At 35.4% G+C, this 24486-nt stretch overlaps 2 protein-coding genes across 3 annotated transcripts in view; one reads left to right on the top strand and one right to left on the bottom strand.

The window, feature by feature from the left end:
• TRIM59 (tripartite motif containing 59) overlaps positions 1-1705 on the top strand; it is a 12909-nt gene extending 11204 nt beyond the window's left edge. For both annotated transcript variants that reach the window (XM_017537312.2, XM_017537314.2), the window contains exon 3: positions 264-1705. In XM_017537312.2, the coding sequence (XP_017392801.1) occupies positions 267-1478 (1212 nt within the window). In that variant the 5' untranslated portion in view covers positions 264-266 and the 3' untranslated portion in view covers positions 1479-1705. The remainder of the gene's footprint in view (positions 1-263) is intronic.
• Positions 1706-5652: 3947 nt separating this feature from the next.
• Positions 5653-24486, bottom strand: part of SMC4 (structural maintenance of chromosomes 4) — a 36535-nt gene continuing 17701 nt past the window's right edge. Inside the window, exons 10-24 of the mRNA XM_017537319.2 lie at positions 24128-24292; positions 22416-22649; positions 20831-21016; positions 19244-19405; positions 16809-17034; positions 16623-16702; positions 15399-15551; positions 14203-14329; positions 10224-10413; positions 8823-8967; positions 8359-8532; positions 7743-7925; positions 7083-7315; positions 6413-6596; positions 5653-5976 (exon numbers count right to left, since the gene is read on the bottom strand). Coding sequence (XP_017392808.1) covers positions 5824-5976; positions 6413-6596; positions 7083-7315; positions 7743-7925; positions 8359-8532; positions 8823-8967; positions 10224-10413; positions 14203-14329; positions 15399-15551; positions 16623-16702; positions 16809-17034; positions 19244-19405; positions 20831-21016; positions 22416-22649; positions 24128-24292 — 2595 coding nt within the window. The 3' untranslated portion in view covers positions 5653-5823. The remainder of the gene's footprint in view (positions 5977-6412; positions 6597-7082; positions 7316-7742; positions 7926-8358; positions 8533-8822; positions 8968-10223; positions 10414-14202; positions 14330-15398; positions 15552-16622; positions 16703-16808; positions 17035-19243; positions 19406-20830; positions 21017-22415; positions 22650-24127; positions 24293-24486) is intronic.

Raw genomic sequence — 24486 nt, forward strand, 5'->3', positions numbered from 1 at the left:
CCCAGCTAATATTTTGTATTTTTAGTAGAGACAGGGTTTCAGCATATTGGCCAGGCTAGTCTCGAACTCCTGACCTCGTGATCCACCCGCCTCAGCCTCCCGAAGTGCTGGGATTACAGGCGCGAGCCAATGCGCCCAGCTAAAAATACCTCGTTCTCTTTTAAATGACAAACAGTGTAGTAACAATTTGGAGGTTAATGCCTAGAATGTTAATATGTACAGCTGTCTCTATGTAAGCTTAAAATACTTTTTCCTCTTGACAGGAAATGCACAATTTTGAGGAAGAGTTAACTTGTCCTGTATGTTACAGTATTTTTGAAGATCCTCGTGTACTGCCATGCTCCCATACATTTTGTAGAAATTGTTTGGAAAATGTTCTTCAGGCATCTGGTAACTTTTATATATGGAGACCTTTACGAATTCCACTCAAGTGCCCTAACTGCAGAAGTATTATTGAAATTGCTCCAACTGGCATTGAATCTTTACCTGTTAATTTTGCTTTAAGGGCCATTATTGAAAAGTACCAGCAAGAAGACCATCCAGATATTGTCACCTGCCCCGAACATTACAGGCAACCATTAAATGTTTACTGTCTACTAGACAAAAAATTAGTTTGTGGTCATTGCCTTACCATAGGTGAACATCATGGTCATCCTATAGATGACCTTCAAAGTGCCTATTTGAAAGAAAAGGACACTCCTCAAAAACTGCTTGAACAGTTGACTGATACACACTGGACAGATCTTACTCAACTTATTGAAAAGCTGGAAGAACAAAAATCTCATTCTCAGAAAATGGTCCAAGGTGAAAAGGAATTTGTTCTCCAGTATTTTAAGGAGCTTAATGATACATTAGAACAGAAAAAAAAAATTTTCTTAACAGCTCTCTATGATGTTAGCAATCTGATTAATCAAGAATATACTCCACAAATTGAAAGAATGAAAGAAATAAGAGAGCAGCAGCTTGAATTAATGACACTGACAACATCTTTACAAGAAGAGTCTCCACTTAATTTTCTTGAAAAAGTTGATGATGTACGCCAGCGTGTACAGATCTTGAAACAAAGACCACTTCCTGAGGTTCTACCTGTTGAAATTTATCCTCGAGTAAGCAAAGTATTGAAAGAAGAATGGAACAGAACAGAAATTGGACAAATTAATAAAGTTCTCATTCCCAAAATGAAAATTTCTCCAAAAAGGATGCCATGTTCCTGGCCTGATAAGGATGAAAAGGGAATTGAATTTTTAAAAATTTTAAACGTTGTTATAGTTACATTAATTTCATTGATACTGATGTTGATACTCTTTTTCAACCAACACATCATAACCTTTTTAAATGAAATTACTTTAGTATGGTTTTCTGAAGCCTCGACATCCATTTACCAAAGTTTCTCTAACAGTCTGCATGATGTAAAGAATATACTGTATCACATTTTCTATTTATTGAAGGAATTCATGAGGAAAATAGTTTCTTATTGAAAACGTCAATCTGAGTTGTTTAAATGGGCTTCTTCTGTGCAGTAGAGATTAACCATTGCTAAATGAAAAAATAGCAAACTGAGCTTTATTAGCGCTGCAACTAATAGAAATATTGTTTATATTTGTTGCTTCTTTTGGTTAGCAATGATATGTCAAAGTTAGAAATGAGATACCTGAAATATTCAAATTATTGGGAAATAAAATCTAGTAACTACTTTGAAAATTAATAACCATCCATCCCATTTTTTATTGGCTTTGTGAAGGTTAACATAATGTTGCTGTGACATTTAAACATTCTTGTACCAATATTGTCTTTTATTATATACTGCAGTTAATTGGCTTTATAGTTCTTTATATATAGCAAAATCTGAAAGTACATATACCTTTGTTTTGATGTGGCTTGAAGCTTTTGAATGGGTGAATAAGGATGATAAAGAGGTTTTAAAATCAAGCAACAAAGTCTTAAAGTGATAAAGCATTGCTTAAAGATCTTTTGATAAAACATACATGTTTTAGGTAGATTTAAGAGCCCTAAATATTTATTAGCATTCACTCCGAATAAAGCTATTGCTTTTGGATAACTGTTAGGGAACAGTGGCTTTTTAAAAAAAACTTTTTGAGAAGAGGTCTCACTTTTCCCCCAGGCTGGAGTGCAGTGCTCTGGCCATCGTTAGCTGCAGTTTTGACCACCCAGGCTCAATTGATCCTCCTACCTTTGCCTCTGGAGTAGCTGGGACAAGGCACATGCTCCCAGGCATGGCTAATTTTAAAAAAATGTTTTTTTTTTTTTTTTTTTTTGTAGAAATGTTTTTTTCCCATATTGCCCAGGTTGGTCTCAAATTCCTGGACTCAAGAGAGAGATCCCCCCGCCTTAGCCTTCCAAAGTGCTGGCATTACAGATGTAAGCCACTGTGCCTGGGGTTCAGCATTTTCTAATACTTGTCATATATAGTTCGTGTAAATTTAAGATTGTATTTAACTTTTCTATGTATCAGTCAAATAAGTTTTTCGATAAAAATTCATTTTGGCGGGCCACGGTGGCTCACACCTGTAATTCCAGCACTTTAGGAGGCCCAGTAGGGCGGATCATGAGGTCAGATGGAGACCATCCTGGCTAACAAGATGAAACCCCATTTCTACTAAAAATCAAAGAAAATGAGCTGGGCATTGTGGCATGTGCCTGTAGTTGCAACTACATGGGAGGCTGAGGCAGAACTGCTTGAACCTGGGAGGCAGAGGTTGCAGTGAGCCAAGATTGCACCACTGCACTCCAGCCTGGGTGACAGAGCAAGATTCCATCTCAAAAAACTAAAAACCCTTCATTCTTATTAGAACAGGATCATGTTCGTGAACTGCTCTGCAACAGGTTTTGATGGCATCCTGTAGACTTTATTCATATCAAAAACAAACTTTTCCATAACATTCCCTAAAGCTAATGCAGAAGTTCTAACAACTATTTTATATTCTTAGCTTTGCTTAAGAGAGCTTATTAAATCAAAATCTTCTAGTTCCCTTTAACAGAGACTGGAGTTATGATGCATATGTTATGACTTTTGGCCCACTGTCCATGCAACCCTAAGTGCAAGTTGATTTGCTTTCCAGAAATCCCAAAAGGGCTGCTCTTTATCTAGTTCAAAAAGATGTTTTGGGTCAGATTAGACAATGTTCCTGGCTCTACAGATTGCATATAAACTATCATAAATAAATACAGCTTTTTCAGGGAACTAGCTGTAAAACTTAAGTTCATATCTGCTGAGAACAAGTCTTAACATTAACATAACTTCATTAAGTCAATTTATGATTAGAATCAGACTTACACCTAGCACAATTAACTATTGTGTGGGTTAAGAACATTTAAAGGATTAATAGAGGTAAGGAGAGACACACTCAGATATTAAGGTAGAGATAAGAATGTTAAGTTGCATTCGTTATACCAGTCACACCATAAAAGTGCCTGGTAGTTTAAAATACACATAAGCAATGAAATGTATGCCATCTAATCTCTCATTTCTGTGATGTGAATATTTTTAACCCCTACTTTTTGTAGAGGGAACTGACAAAAGTGACTTGCCCAAGGCCATATAGCTGTGTGAGAGAACCCATACATTATATTCAGAGTTCATGCTATCACTCAAGTTTAAGGAAGTAGGCCAAGATTAATAAGGGTTTATAATTGGTAGGAATTATAGCTAAACACAAAATTATGTATCTATACTATTGACATTGTGTCTTGCCAGTTTTTAGTAAAATTTTTCATTTTGTTATGTATAAATAAAGTATATGAATAACTGGTTCTTATGCTGCTGTTTTGTATTTTTACCTGGAGGAAGACTGCAAAAGTTAACATATATAAATCTTAAAATATTTTTGTTTTATTTATAATAAAAGATTTTAATAAACTCCTTTTGATATTTGCACTGAGTGGCTTAATGAGAGTTCCACTCAGGAGTGGTAGCTATGGGATTTTCATACAGGTTCTAAGTACTTTTTTTTTTTTTTTTGAGATGGAGTTTCACTCTTGTTACCCAGGCTGGAGTGCAATGGCGCGATCTCGGCTCACCGCAACCTCCGCCTCCTGGGTTCAGGCAATTCTCCTGCCCCAGCCTCCTGAGTTGCTGGGATTACAGGCACGCGCCACCATGCCCAGCTAATTTTTTGTATTTTTAGTAGAGATGGGGTTTCACCATGTTGACCAGGATGGTCTCGATCTCTTGACCTCGTGATCCACCCGCCTCGGCCTCCCACAGTGCTGGGATTACAGGATTGAGCCACCGCACCTGGCTGGTGGTTCTAAGTACTTCTAATTCTTTGAAACTTAGTACTGCAGGCTGGGGTGCAGTGGCTCATCTCTGTAGTCCCAGCACTTTGGGAGGCTGAGGCAGGCAGATGACTTGAGGCCAGGAGTTTGAGACCAGGTTGGCCAACATGGCAAAACCCCATCTCTACTAAAAATACAAAAAGTAGCTGGGCACTGTGCTGTGCACCTGTAGGCCCAGCCCCTACAGGTGCTGAGGGCAAGAGAATCCTTGACCCTTGAACCTGTGAGGCGGGGTTGCAGTGGGCCAAGATCTTGCCTCAGCACTCCACCTTGGGTAACTGAGATGCTCTGCCAAAAAAATAATGAAGTATTAAATTCTATTCATTTCTCCCACCAAGTGAAAACACTTGATTATAATTATAGCATTTTAAACGTTTTTCCTTATATATTCTTGATTTAGAACAAATTACCATACTTGAATTTCAGATCTTGCTTTATTTAAAAGGCCATGCTACAAATGTGTTTACATTTTTACAGTTACATGATACAAACTGTTGTATTTTTTTTTTTTTAATATCAAAAACAATGGTCCACAGAAGAAACAACTCTAATTCCTTAGGATAAATACCCAGGAATTAAATAGCTAGGGCAGACTTCTAGTTCAATATTGCAAGTCCTTCCAAAAACCAAGTGGTTGCCAACTATGTCCAGTAGCATTATAACATTCTTGAGCCAACAGTGTAAAAATACCCTGACAAATTTATAGGCAAAGATTACTCACATACAGATGCTCCAACAGTGGGGCTACATCCTGGTAAACCCATAAGTTGAAACCATCAAGTTGAAATGCATTTGAGTACCCTGATAAACGTTTCATAAAGTTGAAAATTTGTAAGTCGAACCAGTGTAAGTCGGGCCATCTTACTTCATACTCATCAAGCAACTATAGTGGGATTTTTTCAACTTATGAGACAGGCTAAGCTTGTTAAGACACTATCTTAATTTACTGGCTCTCTTTTAAGTCATAAGTGGTCAAACACATCAAATTTTAGAAAAGCATATGATATGTAAATTCTCATCACTATAATTCAGAATGGTTTACAAAAATATGTTCTTAGTATTTGGGTAATAACTGGTGTTTGTCTAAACTGGCAAGCTAAGTGGAATGCCTTAAAGAATTGATCCAAGATCAGTTGGCAGGCTTTTCTAGTGTAGGTAAGTCAAAGGCCCATGAAGGTATGCTGAGCCTTGATAGCATAAGCTAGTTTAGGACTTTGCCTCAACTAACATACTTTTTACTTTGCTGGCAGCAACTTGGAACTAAGGGTAAGTTATGTGACCCTCCAGGTATCTCATTTTTCTCCATTATCTGCTACTTACAAAATGGTCATATTTTTGTAATCTAGAAGTAGTTACAGAGAATATTTTATTAGACCTTATAAATGACGGAACTGCATAAAATAGAAACCAGTTTCGTGATCTAGTTTAAGGACTATGTATTTTATACAACTCATAATCCTTTACAAATAGAAAAAAAAAATCAGTAATACACTGAATCAATTTGAAGAATCTTCAGTATAAACAAGTTCAACAAAGTCCTTTAGATGCAATTTCTTTTGGATTTACTGCAACACTTTTTGTTATGTTGTATGTCTTATAAATTCCAATAAGTCTATCTGAAATCTCAAACATATTATTTCGAAGAGAAATTATTATGAACTGTGCATTTTTTGTTTGTTCCTAAAGAGAAAGAAAGAATAAGAAATGTTAAGTAGTAACAGGTAAATCACACAAACATGTAACCTCAAATATTTTTTGGACAATAAACATTACGTTGATAACATGTAAAGGAATGATGGCAGGAATAATTCATAAAACAGTATTCGAGTTTGAAAGGAATGTGGTTATTTTGACTTCTAGTGGAAAAAATCTAGGAAAATGACCTAGGACTTTGGCTGTGATTCTGTGATTAATTTGCATTTTTAATTTATATTTTAATCCTCCAAAATGGAAATATTTGGTTCAAATAAAAAATAATCTGGTCTCCAGTGATATCAGAGGAGATGGAGTCAGAGAATAAAGAAAAGTTCAATAGTAAGAAATAAATAATTCCATGTGTAATGCTTAGGGTACTCCCGTAAGTTTCTGGAATGAAAATCCTGAAATGATTACTTACATATATATAAAATGCAACAATGGACACATTTTTAAAATCAAGGGCTGCATCAATCTCATCCATGAAGTAAAGAGGAGTGGGCTTGTAGTGATGAAGAGCAAATACCAAAGCCAATGAACTAAGTGTTTTCTCTCCTCCTGAAAGGTTGAAGATCTTTTTCCAACTTTTCTTAGGTGGTCGAACACTGAAATGATTAAGAAAATTTTAGTCAAATTACTTGTATAGTTAAAGTTAAGGCCTCATGATTTGTTTTCCATTAATTGCCTTATGCCATATTCTCTTAGGAATATGTTCTTTGCTTTTCACAAATATGAACTTTTTTCTGTTTTTATAAAAACACTGGAGGATGAATACATAGGAACACATATCAAAATTTTAAGATTTAAAGAGCGAGGTAAGTACTTATACTTCTTGCTATTCTTTCCCCTTACCAAATATAATTTCTCAATCCTGATGTTAAAATGGTTTGAAAATTTAAAAGATGAACTAGACAAATATTTTGTCAATACTGGCTATTTGCCCCTGTAAACTGCAAGCATAAACAGCATGGAAACAAATTAGTATTTATCATCAAATAAAACAAGCTGTACACCTTGCCTTCACGTCCTACCTCTAAGAAATACTGCGTTTGGAGAATATGTAGAAGTAGGTTAACAGTGGGATTACAAACCTGAACATGATTCCTTCAGAGAAAGGGTCCAAGCTGTCTACAAGCTCCAGTTCAGCGTCTCCTCCCAAAGTAAGCATTTGGTAATTTTCCTTTAATTTATTGGTTATTATATAAAAACCTGCCATAAATTCATTAAGCCTTTGTTTCCGAAGATCTTCATATGCCTGTCTAAAATTATCTCTTTCATGAGTAATTTTATCCAATTCTGCTACCCGTTGCAAATACAATTCTTCCTGTGAAAAGAATGTTATGATAGGAAAAATCTCCGATAAATTTGATATGAGACTTAGCATTGTTAATTATTATTTCTTGAGACGAAGTCTTGCCCTGTTGCCTAGGTTGGAGTCCAATGGTGTGATCTTGGCTCACCGCAACCTCCACCTCCCAGGTTCAAGTGATTCTCCAGCCTCAGCCTCCTGAGTAGCTGGGACTACAGGCACGCACCACCACGCCTGGCTAATTTTTTTGTATCTTTTGTAGAGAAGGGGTTTCACCATCCTGGCCAGTCTGGTCTCAAACTCCTGCCCTCATGACCCACCTGCCTCAGCCTTCCAAAGTGCTGGGATTACAGGCATGAGCCACCACGCCCTGCCGACAGCATTGTTAATTTACGCTGACTAAAAAGAATTCCAGCTAGTATATGTAAACTGTTCTTCATACCTTCTTTTTATATTCTGCAACAGCACCGAGGTTTGGTTTCATTTCATGACACCGGGCTTCCAAAAGTGCAATTTGATTTGTTATAGAATCTGGATTCTTGATTGCTTCAAGATCCCCTGGGCTTAGAACTGAAATCTGTTCAACAGGATTATCTTCTATAGGATGCAATGATATTTTTGAAATCTAAAAGTTCAATTTAAGGGAGAGTTAGAAGGCACAATATTACAATTCATTGTTTGAAAAAAATGACAAATTACACAGCTATTAAAACAATAGGATTTGTGACTGATTTGTGTGTCCATTATTTTTCAAAGGACTGACTTCAAGAAAAATAGTTGTAACACTCAAAAGTCTTCATGTAATCTTTTCTTAAACGTCCAGATCAGTCCCACAGTGAAAGGGTAGTTGTCTAACAATCACTCAGACTTTTCTGTATATAACAATTTATATTGTTCATTATGTCCCATATAAACCTGAGAAGTGATCATAGAATTAACAATCACAACATAGGTCACAAACAAAACCAACAAAATTTAAGAACCCCAACCCCTACAATCCTCCCCAAACCCTTTTTTTAAAAATAAAGAATATTTAAACTAAATGGTAACGGTCTCACCTCTTTTTGCCAATATTTTATTTTAGAATTATGTTCAGCAATGTGACCATCTATTTGTTCAAGTTTCAACTTAATACTAAGTGCATCTTTTTGAAGAGCATGTTCATTTTCTTGAATAACTTTTAATTCTTGAAGCAGATTGCGATACTCTTTCTGGATCTCTGGTAAGGATTTCTAAACACAAAAAAGAGCTGCTAGATAGAAAGTTCCCAAATAGAGCAGTCATTTTCACATTACAAAGATGAGGAAATTACCAATCTCTCCCCATGCCCCTTCCATTTTAAAATAGTTTAAGCATTTAAATTCACAAATTATAACATTCTTATTGTACAAATAAAAATTCAGTTATAGAACTTTTAATCTATGAGTGCTTACTACATTCTAGGCACTGATGTCACATATCCACCTCTTTAAATTGGTTCCAGTATCATCCCATCTCCTCTTCAATACAAAGCAAGTCTTACCTCTGCAGCATTTGTATTTTTTACGACCTCTGCTGCTTTGTCCTCAATACTTTTCAGCTCTGCTGTTAGGTCATCCACCTCTTTCTCAGTATCTTTTATTTCTTTCTCTGTACGAAAGACAGAGTCTTGTGCCTTTTTAAGGTTTCTAAAGAAGCAAAATGATGCATCGAAAATGTGGTGATTCGTTATTGTTTCTAAAAACTTACTAAAGAACTTTTCATGACATTTTATGAATAGAAAAAATGTCACATTGAGTTTTAAATTTATGATTTACAAAATCATTTGTAAATCAATTTTTGTAGGTTTATACACTTGTGGGATGAGTTGTGTATTTTTCATTAAAAAGGTCTTTCTTACATAAGCTGCTTATATCATCTAACTTTAGATTGATGCAACATTGTTCATTAAGTTATCAAATTCTTGTCATTTTCTCATCAGAGATTCTTAAATCTCTATGCCCATAAAGTTTTACCTTCAAATGCTTTCCAGTTCAAGACAAGGCAACAAGTACTTCTGAAAGAGCGAAACACTACTTCTCCCTTATTAGCTCTTTATCTTTGAGTAAAACACTCTGGATTAATTTAACCGGATAATCAATATGCAATCATTTATTTCTAAAAAAGAAATGAAATGGCTGTTTAAATTTCAATATTTTATATACATACCTAGCTTTAATTATTTTGGAAACACGTCAATAAATACTCTAAAAAAATTAAGGCCGGGCAAGGTGGCTCACGCCTATAATCCCAGCAGGAGGCTGAGGCAGGTGGATTACTTGAGGTCAGGAGTTTAAGACTAGCCTGACAAACATGGTGAAACCCTGTCTCTACTAAAAATACAAAAATTAGTTGGGCATGGGACGCACACTTCTAATCCCAGCTATTTGGGAGGCTGAGGTAGGAGAATTGCTTGAACCTGGAAGGCGGAGGTTGCAGTGAGCCAAGATCACATCACTGCACTCCAACCTGGGCAACAGAGCAAGACTCTGTATCAAAAACTAAAACTAAAAAATAAAATGTAGATTATCAAGAGAATTAATTTTGCTAAGTGATCCTATTTTTACCTCTTTCATTCTTTTAAGGCCTGTATCTATTTAATGACCAACTACTCCCTCTCCCTGACCAGAGAAACAAAACTGATTTCTATGCCCTCACAACAATAGGGCACAGAATAAAGTCTACCTGCACTTTCCTATGGCAGACCTGTTTACCAGCTTTTTTACTTGGCCATAGGATAAATGTTCATTATAGGTTTTCCGTCACGAAAGTCCTATTGGGTAATGTGTCAGATAGGTTTAATAAGTTAACAGTAAAAGAAACATTTTATGGAACATTAAATAGTAACCTTTCCAATGTAAAGGTAGGAAAAGAGAAAACAGGTTAGATAACATGCATACTCTACCTGTCAGCAGTCTTGATTGCTACTTGAGCTTTAGTAATAGCAGAAGCACATTCATCTAATTGCTTATTTATTTTATCAAGTTTGTCTTGTTGGGCCTTGAGTTTATGATTATTGATTTCTACAATGATATTGTGTAAGCGTTTAACCTCAGCTTCTACTTTACCAGCTTTCTCAGCCACAGCATCATACTCTGAAATTTAAAAATAAAGAACCTAATTTGTGTTTCTATGATAATGAACATCATTTGTTAGATGTACACTTCTTCAGTCAGTATGACTATACAGGATGCGTTAAAACAAATTTTAGACATGGGAAAAAGCACCTTAAAAAAACTATATCCCGTATCAAAACAAATGGTATTATAGTAACACACAGGTTAAATTCTCTGGCTCAGCTGTAAATACACCATTTGTTAATGGCTTCATGTTCTCAGCTTCTTTTAAAGTGTCTTTTCAGCTTTTCTTAGGGCACTTCCTTGACTACTAAGTTCATAATAATTTTTAGCCTTAGACACACTATGTGCTTAACTCAGTATTCACTTGCCCACAGTGAAGAAACTGTGGTTATTTTCTTCTGCTAACATAACTTTGCAGTTCTCCACATTATAAGTGGAGGATATAAGATCAATTAGCAATCCTCCCTGTGACAATGAAGGGTCAAAGTTAACATTTCCCAGATTCCCCTGTAGATAGGGTTTAGATGTAATTTAGGTCAATTCAATCAAAAGTACTTGCATAATTTGCAAGTCATAAACAAATTGGGCATGTTTCTTCTGGCAAGCACTCACACAGAGGTCTGGATTTTCTGTAATGAAGTTAGAGGGTCTGGCGTCCAGTCAAACAGGCAGTGGCATTGACTATGATGGTATGGATTATAATAGGTACAATGTACTTCTGCTGTTGGTACTTGTAGTGTCATCTTCCAAATTTGAGAGATTACTTTCCAAATGTAGAGAAATTTCTTATTTCTTAATAAATTATTTTTGAATGTTTTATCTAGAAACTCTCTTTAGACATCCCAATGACTGTAGACAATGTATTACCCTGTCCCTCTCCACCATACCCACCGACCACACAAATCCTATCCTAGTCATAGTGGATTCTGTTCTCCATACTTGAATCTGAATCACTATACAATATAGGAACAATGAAAAGGTAGCAAAAAGGTGGGAAATTCAAGCTATCAAGGATACTGAAAAGCAATAAAAAATGTTGAGATAACTGGTGGAGGCTCCCATAAAGCTCCTATGGTACGTGGGTATTAGGCACGTAGGATTTGCTGAGAGAAAAGGATTGGATAGATATAACTACTGCTTCCTTTGTCTCTGCTCTCTTTTAGGCAGATGTTGGAATTTATCTTTTTGTACTATATTATCAGGTAATTCTTTAGCCCGACTTTTTATCCCATTTATTGAGTTTAATTCCAGTAGCTCTATTTTTCAAGTATCTGAAATCACTATTTGGCTCTAAAAACAAAACAAAAGCAAAGCAAAAAAAACAAAACAAAACCATACTTTTTGGGGGGCTTATGGATGGCTCCTTACTTTCTTGAGAATATTAAACATAGACATTTAAAAGTCCTATATATTGCTAACACTGGTAATCACTTCTTTCAGGTCTAAGTTACTCCATTTGTTGATGGGATTAACTTGCTCACAGTAATGATCTTCGTGGCTGAAATTCTGTTAGGCTGTGCCTGTGTGCTTGGCTCACTTGTAGGGTAGAGCAACAGCTGCTTGACAGCCAGCAGCACCACTCACAGTGATTGCGGGATCAGGCATGCAGCTAGGAAGGCTTCTATCCCTGAATACCCTTCCAAAAGAAATTCAACAGAGTATTTTCCTTCTTGTTTTCAAGGACCTGCAGTGCATTTCTTTTTTAATACCTACAGTAGTATGTCTAACTAGAATTAGAAAGGAAAAGCTGTGGCATGTGTAGCCAACAATTCTGACGTCACTCTTCTATATTTAACAATTTGCCTTTTTTGTGAAACAGAGTCTTGCTCTGCGGCCCAGGTTGGAGTGCAGTGGTGTGATACTGGCTCACTGCAACTTCCATCTCCCAGGTTCAAGCTATTTTCCAGGCTCACCCTGTCATGTAGCTGGGATTACAGGTGTGTGCCACCAACCACACCTGGCTAATTTATTTTTGTATTTTTAGTAGAGACAGGGTTTCACCCTGTTGGCCAGGCTGGTCTCAAACTCCTGACCCCAAGTGATCCGTCTGTCTCAGCCTCCCAAAGTGCTGGGAGTATAGGCATAAGCCACGATGCCTAGCCCATTTTATATTTACCTTAAATATAAAATGTTTGTACACATTTAGACATAAAGGTTTACTGTAGCCTGTTTATTTAAAAATATGAATATGTTCAAGAGTTAAAAAATATGCTATGAGTCGCATCTTGCCTGAATTACTGTAATGGCATCTCAATTTCTCTGCCATTAGCCAATGTAATATACTTTTAAAACTTCAATGAATGGAAAAGAAAATATTGAATCTTAAAGATATGCTCACACAAATGGGCCCTCCACATGAGACATTAACAGAGTCTACTGATAATATGCATCATTTCTAAGATATAAAGAGCTCCTAATAAAGTCAAGGATTCCTTTCCAAGTAAGGATGAAACACAGATTCTTGCAGTCTCTCCATGAAAATGTTCCCATTAATGGCACAGATAAACATTTTGGCTTCTCAACCGACCGTTGAGAAGCTGCTGCTGTGGGTACTTGTAGGGAAAGGGGAGTGTGGTTGAAGGCCCCAGAGGATCTGGGATCCTGTCCTTTATTCCAACCACAATGGTTTGTATTACCAGTATACTCCTACCTCAGCCTTTGCTCCTTTATACTCCTCTTGGAATGCTTTTCTCTCAAATATACACAGTTTACCACTCACACTTTCTTTGGGTCTCCATTCAAATATGTACCATCTTACATGTGTGCTTCTTGGAAAGAGAAACTATTTTTGTTTACTGCTCTATCAATATGACCTAAAACAAAGCCTGGCCAGTAGCAGATGCTACGTGAGTGCCTGAATATTAGATATATAGAGAGACATATACATACAAATTAATATGAGTATAAATGAACATTTGATATGTATTGTACAAATGTGTCAACACTTTAATTTCTTTTAGAAGAAAATCCCCTCATTTTGGGAGCAGTTGGATAATTGCTCCAATTCCACTCTCATTGGTTCTTTGGGATGGTTAATCAGTATTTGTCTTCCTTGGCTCATGAAGCAAACTGCAACAGGAATCCTTCTTAATAATAAAATGAAGCTTGCTGTGTCTGCTGGAGTCACTAGCTAAGATTCTCTAAGCCTGGAAGGGGACTGTGGCATAACCCACCATCTCCTCTCTCAGTAAGATGTACATCTATGTTTGATTGAAACCAACATGGAAAGACAATCACAGCTGATCAGGTATGTGATCAGGGGATTTCAATTAAAGCTACAAAGCCATTTTTGCCTGTAGATTCCTTTTCCTGCTTAAAGATTCTATTTTGGTAGAACACTTACATGTCTATATGTGCACAAGAAGTTTTGAAAGAAAGAAAATATATGTATTTTAAGTTTTCAACTAAACATTGTTTTTCTTTGAATGCATACCACTTATTCCCTGTGTTATTGGAGTGATTTAGTTTTTCTAAATCTGTAACTACTATCTTGAAGGGGTTTTGGAAAGATTAGGGACAAGGTATAAAAAGTGTGAAATTAAAAATCAGACTGTAACACTTACTTCTATACTACCACGTGCTGTGTGACCTTAGGCAAATTATATTTAAAAACAAAAACCTCTGTGCCTCAATTTCCTTATTTGTCAAATGAGACTAATAGCACTTACTTTTTAGTATTAAAAACCATAATATTTAGTGCAATGACTTGAATATACTTAGCTTCTGCTACTTAAATACTGCAAGCTTTAAAAAGCTGTTTTTGACCAAAAAAAAAAAAAAAAAAAAGTCTATCTTTAAACATACCTGTTTTGAAAGCATTAACGTTTTCTTCTAACAATTTCTGCTTTTTTTGGTCAGGGGCTGTAGCAAGTACATTGGCTTCAAGTTCCTTAACTTGGACATTCAAATATTCTTCTTGCTCTATTAAACGCTAGAGAGGAGTTTTAACATTTAAGGTCAATATTTTAACATTTGCTTTAAACATTGTGAATTTTAAAAAGGGCACTTAAAATCTTCAAGAAAAAGAAACACCAATAGGAAAAGGGCAAAAGACATACACCATTGATACAAAAAATGAAAATGGCCAACAAACACAAAATTATAAAGACAAGTTGGAATGCCACATTTCTGTTTACAAGGTAGCAAACTTATTTAGACCACCCTAGTGTTCAAAGACTCAGAAAAATAATTATTTGAATATGCTATTAGTGGTGCATGACTTATAACCTTTTTTGAAAATAATCTGGCATTATGTAACAAATGCCTTAAACATTGTACACATATGGTGTGATACCTGTAATTTTTGAAATCTAAGGAAATAACTGAATGAATGTATACCCACAAGGATTTTTTTTTTTAACACAGCCATGTACATAATAATACAGAAAAACCTCTGTCAAATTGTGGTACAAATAAAATGTTCTAAAGCAATTAAGAACAAAGTAAATTTATACTGGCTTGGAAAGAAAACTGTAATTTATTAAAAAAAAGTTAATATGACATTAAAAAAGCCATATGCATACTTTATATATATACATATATCTACCACATATATATATTACATGCAAACTAGATATTAGAAAAGTTGAAGAACATACATCAAAACTGAAGGTGATGATCATTTGGGTATTTTCTGAAAACTTATTAAAAAAAACAGTGAGCATGCGTTGCTTTTTCGTAATTAAGAAAATATTCCACTTTGAAAAGAGATTAAAAATAAAGGGTCATATCGTTGTTAAGGCAAGTCATGTTTCTATGGAGTTAAAATGGAAAACAGGAATAGCTGTGTCTGGAGCAACATTGTGACAGGGCATTATCAATCAGTTAGTACTCAGGGAAATAAAATCAACAAGAGTTAGATCTGCCTACAGATCCTTCTCCCTCCCTCCCTTATATATATTATAAATTGTAAGCAAATACCAAAATGGTTCTGATAAATTCCTATTGAATCCCAACAGTTTTCAGTTAATATACACACACACACACACGCATGCACGCACCTGGATGCTTGCAGTAAATTTTTCTAGTGTGTTCCTCATTTCTCGTTCACTATGCCGTAACTTAACTACTCTTTCTTCAAGTTGTACTTTCTGTTCTTGGATTTGCATTGCTTTCTTAGAGTCGTTTTGCAACTGTGATTCCATTTTGTTTACCTACAAAGAAAGTTTTCCCTAAGAGCCATTTCAGATTGACAGGAAAGTCAACTTACAAAGAAAACTAAAACTTCTGATCTTTTTTTCTTTTCTTTCTTTTTTTTTTTTTTTTTGAGCGACAGAGTCTCACTCAGTTTCCCAGGCTAGAATGCAATGGCACAGACTCAACTCACTGCAACCTCTGCCTTCTGGGTCCAAGCGATCCTCCTGCCTCAGCCTCCTGAGTAGCTGACACTACAGGTACGTGCCACCACACCGGCTAATTTTTGTTTTTAGTAGAGACAGGGTTTCACTATGTTGGCCAGGCTGGTCTTGAACTCCTGATCTTGTGATCGAACCACCTCGGCCTCCTAAAGTGCTGGAATTACAGGCGTTAGCCACCATGCCTGGCCTAAAACTTCTAATCTTAAAGACTAGAACAAAAATCAAACCACCCAGTTCTAATCCCAATCAAAAGTTCAGGAGATGATCAAGTAATTTCTTGATCAAATAATCAGGTGGAAAGGTAACTAAGTGTTGTACAGTCACCTATTATTTCAGTGAAGGCAAAACATTCAAATACTTGAGTGGAAGGATATAAACTCATATTTTCAAAATATGGGAAGGGGGAAATTAAGTACAATACTTTGGAAAAAGGTATTCAGGACATCTAAGAACATGTTTTTGAGGAGGAAAAAAGTATAAAATACTTTGAAGTTGAGATGTGCATCAAGAAGTCTTTGCTATAATTATAAAGAATTTTCTGAACTAAATTATGTAATATAGCAATAATGCAAAAAAAAAAAACCCAATACATTAAATGTAAATCAGAAATAATTATGGAATATCCATATGATCCAAATGTACTAATTAAAAAATATATTTTCAGTGTATATTTTCTAATTTAATATTTTGTTTTATAGAACTTTAAATGGCTTTACATGAAAAATTCCTAGTAAACTTTAATAGATTGAATTTTCTATAATTTTAGTACACCATACTTAAAATGGCCAAATTTTGTAGTATGTATACATCTCAGTAAAGCTATTTTTTTTAAAAGAAAAGTCTGACTACAATTTTAGATATGCTGACCTCTTCTTCAGAGATTTCAATGACAAGTGAGGAACCCATTCTTCCTTTCGTTACTTTGCTTCCACCACCAGTCATTGTACCTGGAAAACAGGGGAGAGAAGTCAGCTTTAGATGTCTCCCCAACAAGATTAAATGAAGTCAATGCTGGGAGAAAAAAAAACAACCAAAAAACAAAAACACTATTACCTGACTGTTCTATGATTTGTCCCTGTAAAGTTACCACTCTCCATCTTCTATCTTTTTGATACGCTACTCTTGTGGCTTGATCCAAGTTGTCAGCTACTAAGGTATCTCGTAAAGCAAAATAAAAAGCTTGGCGAATTTTGTCATCTTTTACTTTTACTAAATCAAATAAACGAGAAGTATTTTCAGGAGTCTGAATTTCGGTCATTTTTTTTGCCCATACAGCCATCTAAAAGTAAAAGTAAAAAAACAAAAACAAAAACAAAAAACAAACCATAGGAATAATTTAACAAAAGAAACAAGAATTGTACACAAAAGTTACAAAATTAGACCTAAATAAATGGAAGACATCCCATGTTTGTGTATCTAAAGATTTAATATTATTAAGATGGCAATATCATCTAAACGGATCTGCAGATTCAATACAACCTGTATCAAAATCCCAATTACACATCCCCTTTTTTTTGTGGCACTAATTGACCATTTGGATCTTAAAATTAATATATACAAATTCCAGGGACCCAGAACAGCCAATACGATAAAGAACAAAATTAGAGGACTCAGGCTTCCTGTTTTCAAAACTTATTATAGTGCTACAATAATCAAGACAGTATGCTATACCAGCACAAGTAATACAACTGAAAACCCAGAAATAAACCTTTACATTAATGGTTGGGTGGTTTCAATAAGGATGCCAAGAAAATTCAACAGAGTAAAGCATAATCTTTCCAACAAATGGTGCTGAAATAACTGGATAGCCACATGGAAAGAGTAGTTGGATCCCTACTTTGTATCACATAAAAAAATTAACTCAAAATAGATTAAAACCTAAATATAAAGCTAAAACTATATAAAACTCTTAGTAAATCACTGTGATCTTAGCTTAGGCAGTAGTTTCTTAGATATGATACCCCAAACACAAGCAACCAAAGGAAAAAAGGATAAATTGAAATTTATCAAAATTAAAAACTTTTGTGCCTCAAAGGATACCATCAAGAAAGTGTAAATACAATCCAAGGAATGGGGTAAAATATCTGTAAATCGTATCTCACAAGAGACTTGTATTCAGAACAAACAAATCCTACAACTCAACAATAAAGAAAAGAGAAACCAATTAAAAAACGGGCAAAGGATTTGAAAAGATATGTCTCCAAGGAAGATAAACAAATGGCCAAGCACATGAAAAGACTTTTACTGTCATAAGTCATGAGGAAAATCCCAATCAAAACCATGAGATACACTTCATATTCACTAAGATGACTATAACAAAAAAGATATGCCATAACAAGTGTTAACAAGGATGTAAAGAAATGGAACCCTTACACATATTTGTGGGAAATGGTACAGCCACTATGGAGTCTTGACAGTTCTTCAGAAAGTTAAACATAGAATTACATGGAAACTACTACTCTTTCCATATGACCCAACAGTTCTACCCTAGGTACATATCCAAGAGAATTCAAATACATGTTCACTCAAAAACCTGTACACAAATGTTCCTAACAGAAGTATTGCCAAAGCAGCCAAAAAGTGAAAACACTAACATCCATCAACTGAAAAATGGTTATACAAAATGATGCATACCCGTCAAAACAGAATACCATTTGGCAATAAAAGGGAATGAGTACTGATATGTGCTACAACACAGATGAACCTGAAAACCTGCTAAGTAAATGTAGCTTTATAAAAAGGCCACATATTGTACGATTCCATTTATATGTAGCTAAATCTATAGAGACAAAAAAGTAGATTAGTGTTTGGTGGGGGAAAGGGTGTAAGGAGTGACTGTTACTGTCTATGGGGTTTCTTTCTGGGAGTGATAAAAATATCCTGGAATCAGATAGTGGTCATAGGTGAACAACATTGTGAATATACTAAAACTGAACTGTATACTTTAAAATGATTGTTTTTTGAGTCTGTCGCCCAGACTGGAGCTCAGTGGCATAACCTAGGTTCACTGCAACCTCCACACAGGTTTAAGCAATTCTCCTGCCTCAGCCTCCTGAGTAGCTGAGATTACAGGTGCCTGCCACCATGCCTGGCTAATTTTTGTATTTTTAGTAGAGATGGGGTTTCGCCATGTTGGCCAGGCTGGTCTCAAACGCCTGACCTCAGGTGATCTGCCCACCTTGGCCTCCCAAAGTGCTAGGATTACAGGCATAAGCCACTGCACCTAGCCTAAAATGTTAAATTTTATTGGAGGTAAATTATCTCAATAAAGGGTTTCCTTTTAACTCTGGAATGTATATTCCTTTAGTGGAGACACTGTAATATGTCAAACTATTTTTTGTAATCATATAACCCCAGAACATAAAATAATCCTAAAAACCCATTAGGTGTTCGCTGAGTAACCATTAAGAAAAAGCTAGAATCCAGAAAGAAAAAAACCACTTAGCACTTAAAAATTCAATTACAGGTAGATTATTAGGAATACCTACCTTATCTAAACCTATGAAGGTTGCAACTCCAATGTTTTGTCTTTTAAGGAAGTTTACGCATTCTTGAGCTGTATCAATAGAATCAACAACAATGTAGTCTAATGCATGACAACAGGATGATATAGCCACATCATATTTTTCATCAATGGCTCCTAAATCCCCCTAATAATTAAGAGGAGGGGGAAAAAAGAGTTAGGCAAAAAGCACAGGACCATTTCATTCATCAAGTTTTAAAAAGTTCTTTTAATTGAAAAACTATGTATACATGGTTTTAAAGGGCACAAAAGAGTACACAACAAAATATGTAGAAGTTTATGAATATGAAGCTTCAATTTCTAATGAGCACAAAATGAAAAAACTGTTTTCCTAGCTGGGCATGGCGGCACATGCCTGTAATCCCAGCTACTCAGGAGGCTGAGGCAGGAGAATTGCCTGAACCCAGGAGGCAGAGGTTGTGGTGAGCTGAGATCGTGCCATTGCACTCCAGCCTGGGTAACGAGTGAAACTCCGTCTCAAAAACAAAAACAAAACAGAAAAAACAAAACAAACAAAAAATAAAAATAAAAAAATGTTTTCATTTTATGAAAACAATGTGAAGCTATGAAACCTAAATGGACAGCAAGCAGAAAAACTCAGAAAACTTAATTATTGAAAAGCATCTAAAATTATGTAAATCCTGATGCAACACATTTATCTGTTTATCAATCTATTACATAGCTATCTAGCAACATTCACTGGTTTGGGCTTTCTTTGAGAGCAAATGAATAGGATCCAACTGTGTTTATCCTCAAGAAAATAAGGTGGAACTCTCTTGATACAAGATGTAGAAGCAATCATGTTGGGTAATTTTTTATTTGCCCTCTGAATCACTCTGTTCCCTTCTCTAAAAGCCTGATTTAAGGACTGCATAAACTGGCTCCTTTGACTCTCCAGCTTCAGCCAATGTGAGGTTTCAGCTAAGACTGGAGGACAGAAAATGGGTGGGGTTAAGGTATCTATTTTCCCCATTTCCTCTGGAACACAACTCGCTTCCCTCATGGCTCAGGAGCACTAATGGTCCTGACTATTGCTGGTCTTGGATTTTTAGATTATCCCTTGTTATATCCCTAAATGCAAGCCAAAACCTAAGTAAAATGTTATGAAACCCCAAATATATCAAATTCTTATTTTTTTTTTAATTTTCATTTTTTAAAAAACAGTCTTGAAGGAGCCCGGGATGGACTTGAACTCCAAGGCTCAAGTGATCCTTCTGCCTCAGCCTACCCAACAGCTGGAACTACAGGCACACATCATTGTGACAGGCTAAATTCTCATTTTTAAAAAAAGGATAAAGTGGTTTTAAGTTTGTGTGTCATTACTAATATTTTTCTGGATATGTATGAAATAATTGTATTTATCTAAAGCTAAGTAAACAAAAAACTGTTAAGAGCAAAATGTTTAAAAATAAATGTGCCTGAAAACAAAATGAATGTTATTTTATATATAGTGAGTGATACTTGAAATACAGTTGTTTAAGTCAAGGCAAAAAAATAAGTTACACTTGCTTAAAAAAAATCTACAGCCATGCCCCCCAAAAATCGACTTTACCAATCTTCCATATATTCCTGGAATCCTGCCAGATTTTTTTTCTTGAATTATTGCATCAAGGACTTTCCCCCTACTTCGATTCATTGCTAATGAGCTCTTTGCTTCTTCAACTTTTTGGAAGAGATCATGAACCAAACTTTTAAAGTTTATTTCTTCTTGTGTAAGTTTTTGAAGTTCTTTTTCTTTCTAAAAGTGAAAATAAAATTCACAAGTGTTAACTCCTAAATATGACCAATCATAGCACTGAATTAGTTGTAATGCTTTAATAACAAGAAAGAAAAGAACGACTAACAATAAAAACTTGAACAGACACTGAGCAGCTATACTGGAATTGTGGTTTGGTTGTGGAAAATAGGGATGGGTTTAAAAGAGGCATAAATTACTTGGGTCAATAAAAGAAAACATAAATGTAATATTGTTCCAGGAGCAGTTCATCCTGATAAAGTAGAGCTGGGGCTGTGGAAATCCCAGTTTGACACTACATAGTTATATACGTGTGCCGTAATTCTTAAGCTCTGCCCTTTAAAAGCAGACGTCGAAAGAGGATCCAAGGTATGAATGACTGGGCAGGACTATGGTTATGCTGTGCTTTGATTTTAGCTAAATAATGGGGGAGGGAGAAAAGGAGCATCTCTGAAACGAATGGGAGAAAGATGACTGGATAGTCCTATTGCTGTACAAAAGTGCCAGGCCCCCAAGAAGAGAGGAACCACACACATGCACACATAAACACAACCTCTCAGTTTCTCAATCTTCAACTTAGCAGCAGCCATCTTTTCTAACTGGTATTCTCCTCCATCTACTAGATTTAAATTATTTCTCTTACTCACTGCACTGGGATAGTCTAAACCAAGTTACTGACAAAATTCATCCCAAAAGAAACTGAGTCACCAGGAAGATAGAAGTAGTCACTGGATCTAACTTAATTTACATTTGAATTCTACATGGTCATGAAATTCCCTGATGACCAAATGGCATGCATTTACTAAAATGAAAAAAGACTCATTTATTTTCAGTACAATTTCACTTCAAACAGAATTTTTTTTATTGCCACCTTGCCTACTGAGGCTTTGGAGATTATTTTAAAGTTTATGAAATTCCTTAAACGTCTAATTCACTCAAGGATGGGTGACGGGCACTGATGAGCTAAGCTACATATCTTGGTTAGTTTATAACATTTTGGAATGCCAGTAAAGAAACTACATCCATAAATTCAAAACCAAAAACATACTAAGATAGTTTGTATAAGTATATACACACTTATGTTTTTTATTTATCTTTAAATAAACTGTCTATACTTAAGATTTAAAGAAACACAAACTTTCTTTTGTTTAAATGATTTCCACAGTGGGGTGGTGAGGGTGATTTACTGTATAATGCTTCTGGGGAGAATATAGTTAGTTTCTTGATACTCTCAATTCACATACGGAATACTGAAATGCTGACTTCATTCTTTTGAGATTATACAAAACAAAGAAAATTTATCTATCACTAGTCACCTTAGATGTTGAGATTAAAAACAACAAACGTGTAAAACTGAAGCTGACAAATGATGTTCTGATGCAATAGAGAAGCAAAGACTTACCTCCTTTAATTCTTGTTCAGTTTTAGGGAGTTTTCCTTCTATATCTCTGATTGCAGCTTTCCTTTCTTTTAGAGTCTCAGAAGCTGCAATTAGAGCTTCCTTGGCTTTAGTTAATTGAGACACTGCAGTATTATGACGACTGAGATAGATATCAAGTTCTGATTGGGCTACATCCATCTTTGAACGTGCTTCATTTACTGATTTGCTGAAACCCATAAGTTCTTTCTCTCGACTCTGTTAAAATATGAGTTCATTAAATCTGGACAGATATGTACTTTCAAACCTAAACTGAAATAAAACCATATTTTATGTTCAATTTAAGAAAGGAGATTCTACGAGCATAGTATATAGATATAAAAAGTCTTACAAGTGGACTAGATTTAGTTTTTGCCTACTTGTCAATATTCACTATACAGTCTCTTCCCAATTGAGTTCACAAGAGCTTCGTGAGGTAGATGATTATGCTGAGGAATGAAGACATTTAAGGCCTAGTTTTGTCATTAACATGGGGTGCAGGGCACATGTATATTCAATATATATTAAGTGAACAAACAGTGAAAATCCACTAACCATAAAGTGTTCCATCATGAAAACTACTGCATTATCCATTGCTACTTTATCACACAGGTATTCTACTTGTAAAGTTTTCTAGTATGACATTAGAACATGTCCATACTCCAAAGCAGACTCTATTTAAAAGTCCATGACTTTTTAATGCAGTCAACTGCTATTATCCATTCAAGTATGTATTTAACATGCTCAGCACTGTCAAAATGCTGTGGTACATATAAACAAAGATAGCTAATTTTATACTTTACTCTTGTTGGGATGATAATACATATGAATCTGACAACTTCACACTCTTGTTTTATGAATAAAGTGCTAAGATTATAGCTAACATTTATTTTCTTTCTTGGTACTTATATATTTATTCTTTATTTTCACAAAGTAGATATATTTTCCCTCATTTTAAGGAAGATGACTTGGAGACATAACAATCAGCACAAGAACAGAGACAGTAAGTGATTGAGCTAGGCTTTGAACCACAAACTGAAACAAGAGCCACAGCTTTTAACACACAAGAGCTATAGAAGCTTTACACTTTCACAGTTGGCAACAAAACAGGATGCTGATTCAACTTGCTTAGGAGTGGCATATATAATAATCAAGGTACTGTATTTGACATCACATCTTCTGCTACTACTACTACAAATTCTCATTAACTTTATTTAAAAAAAAAAACAGGACAGCAGGAACTAAAAGAGTAGTCTAAGTCTAGGTTGACTAGTTTTAGGAATGTTGGGTATTAAAAGTTTAAACTTACCAGTTCAGATTTCAGTATTTTTGAAAAAATAATCTTTTTTTGAGACAGAGTCTTGCCCTGTCACCCAGGCTGGAGTGCGGTGGCACGATCTTGGCTCACTGCAACCTCTGCCTCCTGGGTTCAAGTGATTCTCTGCCTCAGCCTCCCGAGTAGCTGGGATTACAGGCGCCTGCCACCACGCCCGGCTAATTTTTTATTTTTAGTAGAGAACGGGTTTCACCATCTTGGCCAGGCTGTTTTTGAACTCCTGTCTTTGTGATCCACCTGCCTCAGCTTCTCAAAATGCTGGGATTATAGCCATGAGCCATGGCATTCAGCCAAAAATAATCTTTAAGTTAAAAATAAAAAGGCCACCAAAACAAACACTGATTAATAAAAATAATCTTACTTCTTTTTCTTTCTGAAGCCCTTGTGTTTCCTGTTTAAGGCTATCCATAACTTCCTTTAATCTTTTTTCTTCCTTCTCTTTTTCCTTCTCAAGGGCATTGTTTCTTGTTGTTGTTTCATTTATGATATTTTTACTCTTGGCAGGTATACTTTTAAATTCTTCAACCTGAGATTAAAAAACAAGTTACAGGAGCCTACATCTTTATGCTACCCAATACTATCAATATTGACTTATTCAAAGGCATTTCTCAGGGCCCTCTAGTCGTTTTCTTTATAATCAGAGTTAAATTGGCTAACTTTAATGTATTTTCCCAGCCATTTACTATAATTTCTATATTCTCTCAATCTAATGGTGTAAAA

Source organism: Cebus imitator, unplaced genomic scaffold (genome assembly GCF_001604975.1).
Source record: "Cebus imitator isolate Cc_AM_T3 unplaced genomic scaffold, Cebus_imitator-1.0 Scaffold102, whole genome shotgun sequence".
Classification (NCBI taxonomy): domain Eukaryota; kingdom Metazoa; phylum Chordata; class Mammalia; order Primates; family Cebidae; genus Cebus; species Cebus imitator.